The sequence below is a fragment of the Helianthus annuus genome, chromosome 5, assembly GCF_002127325.2.
Source record: "Helianthus annuus cultivar XRQ/B chromosome 5, HanXRQr2.0-SUNRISE, whole genome shotgun sequence".
NCBI classification, from domain to species: Eukaryota; Viridiplantae; Streptophyta; class Magnoliopsida; order Asterales; family Asteraceae; genus Helianthus; species Helianthus annuus.
In genome coordinates, this window is record NC_035437.2 from 7,819,982 (window position 1) to 7,826,585 (window position 6,604).

The window sequence follows — 6,604 nt, forward strand, 5'->3', positions numbered from 1 at the left end:
TAAACTAAAATAATAATTATCTATAAGAGATGGCCTAATATGATGACAAGTGTCCCTAAAGTGGTTTCTTTTATTATATAGTATAGATTTATTCAACCCGTGTAATAAATGAGGTTTTTTAAAGATGTATTATTTTATTATTTAATAAACAATATTACATTTATTCAACTCGTGTAATAAACGAGATTTTTAAAGATATATATATTTTTATATTATCTATACTATATAATAAAATAAACCATGTTAGGGACACATGACGCTCTATGAGTCAGTCTTAATTATTTTTGTAAATATTTATTATGGAAAATCAGTTATTGATAATATTAAATTTAAAATTTAAAATTTGTTGAAGAGATTTTAATGATAAAGACAAAGATAACTGATAATAATATATTAATTATTATAATCATATATTAATTATTAAAATCTAAAAAAATATATTAGCGTTTTATATATATTTTTTATACATGTGGTATATTTAGAATCCTACTTCTAATAAAGGATTCCAGTATCCCATTTTACACTCCAATGAAATAATAATATTAAATCATAATATCTAGCTTATCTTTTATATATTTAATATTTTTTACTAAAATATTTCTTTTCTTTTTTCCTGCTGATTATCCAAGATCAGGTGATACGTAAGTTTCTAACCTAATAATAAATAAAAAACCAAAGTAAAAAATTTTGTTAGAAAACACATCTTGATTACTAAATGTGTTAACCGACTAAATTATTCGTGCAAGACATGTGTTTATTCAAATCATGCAATACACGAGTTTTTAAAAGATGTAACTATTTTATTACTTAGTATATATAATTATATTTATTCAACCCGTGTAATACACGGGGTTCTAACCTAGTGATGTATATATTAAATATATAATTTATACTATATATATAAAAGCTTATAAAAACCTTTCGAACCCTTTTAAAATTTGAGCCTCGAGCAACAACACGAGTTGTCCGGCCCATGTTACGGTCTGTAAAATATGAAGTGGTATGTCTTCATAATATTTCATATTTGTGGGAATTCAACTCAGGAAATATGTCATATCGGGTTGAAAACCGGGCACATGGCCAATATATTCTAGCAACAACAACCTTCCAAAATTCACTTTCAAAACAATATTGTCTACAGCTGTAATACTGAAAACAAAAAGAAACCAATGATATGCACCAACCATCATTAATATGAAAAAAAAAAAAAATCTTTTAAAAAATTGTAAGTTAATTTACAAACCATGTTCATGTCAATAATACTCTTTAACACAATTTCCAGATTCGTCTGAAATTTTTTCCTCCCTAGGTGGTTGAGTATCAGGGTCGGCCCTGAGAATTCATGTACACTGTTCGAGCTTGAAAAAACATGCTCTTAGGCCTTAACGAAATTTAGGTATTGGGCTCACTAAATGTCTAAACCTAATGTCAATGAGCTAATAACTAATCTAAACCATAAAAAATAGTTTTGTAAGTAGGTCTATGTTGGTGTTTGTACGGGTATACCTTATTAATTTATTTATCTTTACATATACATATCGGAGTTTTTTAAAAAATAACGTGCTCTTCGAAATATTGGGCCCTGGCCGGTGGTCCTCCCCGCCCACCTTCAAGGCCAGCCATGTTGAGGATTTAGAAGTAGGCTTAGAGTGTATGTGAATTAGCTGCTCTAAAATAAATAAAAAAAATTAAAAAACAAAATCTACAAAAGTGAATTGTATTATTGGTGACTACTGATCCATGCGGCATGATAGTAACATAACTATTGGGACCAATATCCACTAAAGGCCCAGAATAAAAGCATGTTGATCTGCACATGGGTCAAGAAACTTAAAGATTTCAATTGTGTAGTAACATGAATCAGTGGCGGAGCCCAAAAATTCAGAGGTATCCTCATTTTTTTAGATCAGGGGTATCCTGCGTATAAAACCCGAAAAAATTTAAAAATTTTACACTACGTAAACGGAGTTGAGGGGTATGTTTGCACTACGGAGACCGAGTTGAGGCATAACCCGTTGCTACCCCTGCTTCTACACTACCTCCGCCCCTGACATGAATCCAGTTGTGTCATTTTGTCTCATTATAATTTTATCCAGCAATTAACATTTCATTGCTGAAACTAGAACAAAATATACCAAAGTCCAAAACAGTTAGTGTAAGAAAAATGAAGTACATCCAGGGCAGAAATACTTGATCTGTCATTTTGTCTAGTTATTTTTGTCCCACATAAAATTAGAAAATTCCTATTCTAATATAACTGTAACATCAACCAACCTTAGACAAATACACAATTATCAAATATGTAACACTGTAACAGAAACAGGAATTCTTTCCTTATTCAAGAAACGTTTAATCGAAGTTAATTTGCGGTACAAGATATTTATCACCGAGATAATTACGATAAGCTACGAATAAACATTATTGATACATTTGAACAAAATGAGACATGTTCAAGGTTTTTTTTTTTTTTTTTTTTTTTTTTTTTTTTTTTTTTGTGGTGGGGGGGGGGGGGGGGGGGGGGGACGAAACAACAAGATGTACAAAATAACATGACAAGAAAATTGTATGCATCTTAACAGGATTGATGCCTTCTGAAGCCGAAAGATTCACAGGTTTTGATTTTGGGTTGATCAAAGCATGCAGTCAGTTTTCGCGGGCAATCTTCTGAAATAGTTGAGTGGGACGGATGGCAGCCTGTGGCGGAACCTTGGGTGTCGTAAGACATAGAAGCCGGTGATAAGGGCGACAACTTGAAAAGGCGTGACATACAGAACGATAGCAGCGATTAAACAGAAGATAACAAACAATGCTGTAGCTCTAGGGTCTCTCCAGCTAAGTAAAGACTGAAGTCTTTCTCCTTGTGTTGCTAAATCGCCGACGACGGTTTGAATCCTTCCGGAAAAACTCCTTAACCGGTCGTATCTCATTCTGATGATGTCAGGATGCCGAGAAGTGGGAAAGGTGTCGAATTCTTCGTCAAGTTCATCTGGGTGTGCGTTATCTGCGCATGAGAGGCGAGTGTCCATATGGGGTGGGTTCTTTGGTCTCCATCGGTAGTACCAAACGCCGATCAAGAACATGTAAAGAAAAATCGTCGGGAGAATCAGCTCGGGGTACAAAACGAGTATCAAGAACAGAATGTGAATCAAAACCGTAGTGATCGGATTCTTCCAATAACATATCTGACCGAACCATTTTCCAATTGCGATAAAACCACCGAAAACTCCCATGATTCTAGAGAGATTCGCTTTACTTCTTCGCATACTCCACTTGTGCGAACCGACATCCAGCATATACTCCACAATCTCTTTCCGTAAAGGTGGCTCAGCGCGGCTCAACCGCATGGACACAATCTGAGTGGCTTGGTGCCTCAAGCTCTCAAGTTGGGAGATCGTTAACGGGTAAATGTAGTGCATTTTGGGCAAAAGTGGTTGCGAGTACATGTGCATCATGTTTAGCAACGACGAGCATGTAAACCTAACCGCCAAATGAATCTCGCCCATTTTTTTCACCCCGGATGGATGCAAAACTAAAAGAGGGTACGAATGTGTGTAAACACGGTCAGTTTCAAGTGTCGAAAGACGGATTCTAACCTTACCGATTCTAGAATCCTTCGCATCATTACCACTGTACAGATGGCAGTTATCAAACACACCGATTGTTATAACGGTGCACGGATCATAAACTTCCCACGTATACTGCTCGTTCCATTTTGGAGTAAAACTGTTTATTATTGTCCGTGTTCTGACCCATTTCGTCCCGTATTTAGCCACACAGTACGCATCGGTTGTCGCCCTTCCGTCTTTCGACTTCATTGGTGTTAACCCATGAGCACTCAAGATTCCCACTTCGAGTACACCGATGCTATTCTTCCATAACGGTTTAGCCGTCGGTCTAAGATCACTACTATAGTGCGTAGATTCATCGAGAACATGATAACCGCCTTCTAAGCAAATCCGCATATGAATCTTGCTAGCGAATTTCACTTCCTTTATTTCGCCATCGATCATAACATGCTTATGAAGACTAAACCACCTTGGGGTGATAATAAGTCTATGATCTAACCGCCGTTCCACATACTGCAACGGGATTGCGCACATTCCAAGTACTTCCTCTTTATTCGGCGCAACCCTATCTTCAACGCTCAAAATCAACTGTTCTTCGAACGGTTCAGCCGCTACAAACATTAAATCTTCATTCCACATAGGATACATAGATTTATGCGTAGATACTCTAGTTCTTAGCGCCTGGTTTCCAAGAACCGCCTTGACAAAAAATTGGGGAAACCTCGTTCGATCACCATTGGGTATCAAATCCTGTGCTTCAATCACGTTAACTCGGAGATACCAAAGTTTAGGCGAAAGATACACCTTGGAACGGATATTAGCAAGAGCGTCGGCGGCCCCACCAGAAGTTGCGGCATCCGAATGCCACGCTTCAGGAAACGCTTCGTCGGCTTGCGTACCCCACCAAACAGCTAACATTACCTCTCCTTTCAGCTTGTTCCCTTTTCTATCTTCTAACCTATACCACTGAGGCGCGAGAGGACTATCCGGTGGGACCCGCTTCGGAACCTCGTTAAGATCAAACAACACACAACCCATGAAATCATCTTTCACAACATCTTTATCCTTAACCGTCACCTCGACCATACCCGCCTGAATCCTGTCCCTAGAGAAAGCAAACACTTGGTTCCATTCAGGATTCGACTTCTTCTCAAAATGTCGAGTCGTCCCCTTGTAGTTTCCTAACCGAACCTCAGCATACGGGTCACAACTACCCGTAACATCCATAGCAGGTAAATCGCGTGCTTTCACTACGCGAACATATAAGTACTGCATTTGTTCCACCAGGTCATATGTACTAGTCACCTTATCCCCCGCCATTTTTCCTCCACCGAGGTGCGGTTTTGTCTCCTTCAGGGAGTAATCCATAGGGGGAGGAGGTCTGTGCATCATCTTTGTTTTCTCACAACTGTAAAAAAAAAAAAAAAAAAAAAAAAAAAACCATACATTGTTAAAAGTTCAAAAGCTTTTAGAGTTTTAAATTGAATAATTAACAAAAAGTGCTTACATTACATAACTTAAGGAACTAATTGGCAGACAAAATTAAAACTTTATACTAATATATTAAGAAAAATGTATCTAGTAATTAATTTTTTAAGACCTGATAAACTTAAACAGTTGATTTGAAGAAGGCTTCAGATCTAAGTGCTTTTGTCCTGCAAGCAAAAGAAGTAAAGTAAAATAATCAAAACACTAGTTTCAGCTAACAAATTCAAACTACTAGAAGTAGAAAAAAAAAAAAAAAAAAACAGGCAGATGAAAATCACAATCTGACACACTGAGAGTAAGAGATGAAGACAAAGATTCTGAAAAGATCCTAGAAACAGAATAATACAGGAATGTTCATTGGATGTTGTGCTTAAACATATAGATACATTCAACAAGAGTATCAGAGGAATGTGATATACCTTACTATAAAAGAGATAGCTGTCTAGATTTACCAATAATTTAATAATGTTGTTTTTTTATATAGAATTTGAGGATTGAGATTCATGAGAATATGGAGAAGATTTTTTGGAGAAAAAGGTGCACTGGTATAACAGGATTTTAGAGAGAGAGAGAGAGAGAGAGAGAGAGAGAGAGAGGTGGTGGTGTGTATATGTATGTCTATGTTGTCTTAATGTCTTTACGCCACCCGTAGTGGGGATTGATATTATGCCAATATCGGGCATAGCGCCCCATAGTGTTGCCTAACACCACTACGGCGGGCGTTATGGGTGGTTGAATCCTGGTCCCCGCGAAGAGCATAATGGGGTGATGGGCCTTGGGTTTCAAAATTAGACCGTTACAACGGTCAAAAAGATAAAAGAAAATTAATTTCTTTTATATTTCAATATATAATCATCTTCTTCACCCATTTTTTTTAAACACAAACACACTCCCAAACCATCTTCTCCATCTTTATTAATTTTTTGTATTATATTTTAGTTTGAATTTTTTGTAGCAAACAACCAAATATAAAACCGTCTTTTGGAACCGAATCCGGAAACTATTTTTCGGGCTCATGGGTAGGGGGACAGCTACCGGCTACCGGATTTAATATCGGGTAAGTGGACCGATATCTACAAAAAGTGTAAAAATTTTCAATCCGTTTACCAACGAGTAAAAACGGATGGAAAAGTGGTCATAACGACGAGGACATTACACAGGCCGCGTTAATAGAATATCAAGCCGCTCAAGGTAATTTCCCATATTTGAAGGGTTGGCAAATTCTTCATAATAGCGCCAAATGGGCAAACGTCCCTACCACAGTAGGAACTACTTAGGGTCGGTCTGGCAAATAACTACTTCATCCCTACCGAATTATGAATTATGATTTTCAGAATTGATTCTGGACCCTTAACTTTATTGTAGTTAGTTATGGGCCCCTTCATATTATAAATTTTTGTGACCACTTGTTATAAAGAGCCGTAAAAACATGTTTAATTGACTATTCAATTTTTTTTTATAGACTATTTAGTGTGACATGGTGAAAGGTGAAAGAAAAAAACTAATGCCATGTAGGTCCACATCTATGCTCATCACGCCTCTTTAGTGCC

General features: G+C 36.8%; 1 protein-coding gene across 2 annotated transcripts; it reads right to left on the minus strand.

The window, feature by feature from the left end:
• Positions 1–2,312: 2,312 nt before the first annotated feature.
• LOC110939877 (FT-interacting protein 3) lies at positions 2,313–5,755 on the minus strand. Of its 2 annotated transcripts, XM_035990636.1 has the most exons (4): positions 5,474–5,630; positions 5,343–5,382; positions 5,167–5,221; positions 2,313–4,974 (listed from the first exon to the last, which is right to left on the minus strand). In XM_035990636.1, the coding sequence occupies exon 4, from the start codon at positions 4,956–4,958 to the stop codon at positions 2,631–2,633; it is 2,328 nt and encodes a 775-aa protein (XP_035846529.1). In that variant the 5' UTR covers positions 4,959–4,974; positions 5,167–5,221; positions 5,343–5,382; positions 5,474–5,630; the 3' UTR covers positions 2,313–2,630. The 2 variants fall into 2 exon arrangements, with proteins under 2 accessions (XP_035846529.1, XP_022037150.1); XM_022181458.2 differs by lacking the exon at positions 5,343–5,382 and having other exon boundaries at positions 5,474–5,755.
• Between the last annotated feature and the right edge of the window lie 849 nt (positions 5,756–6,604).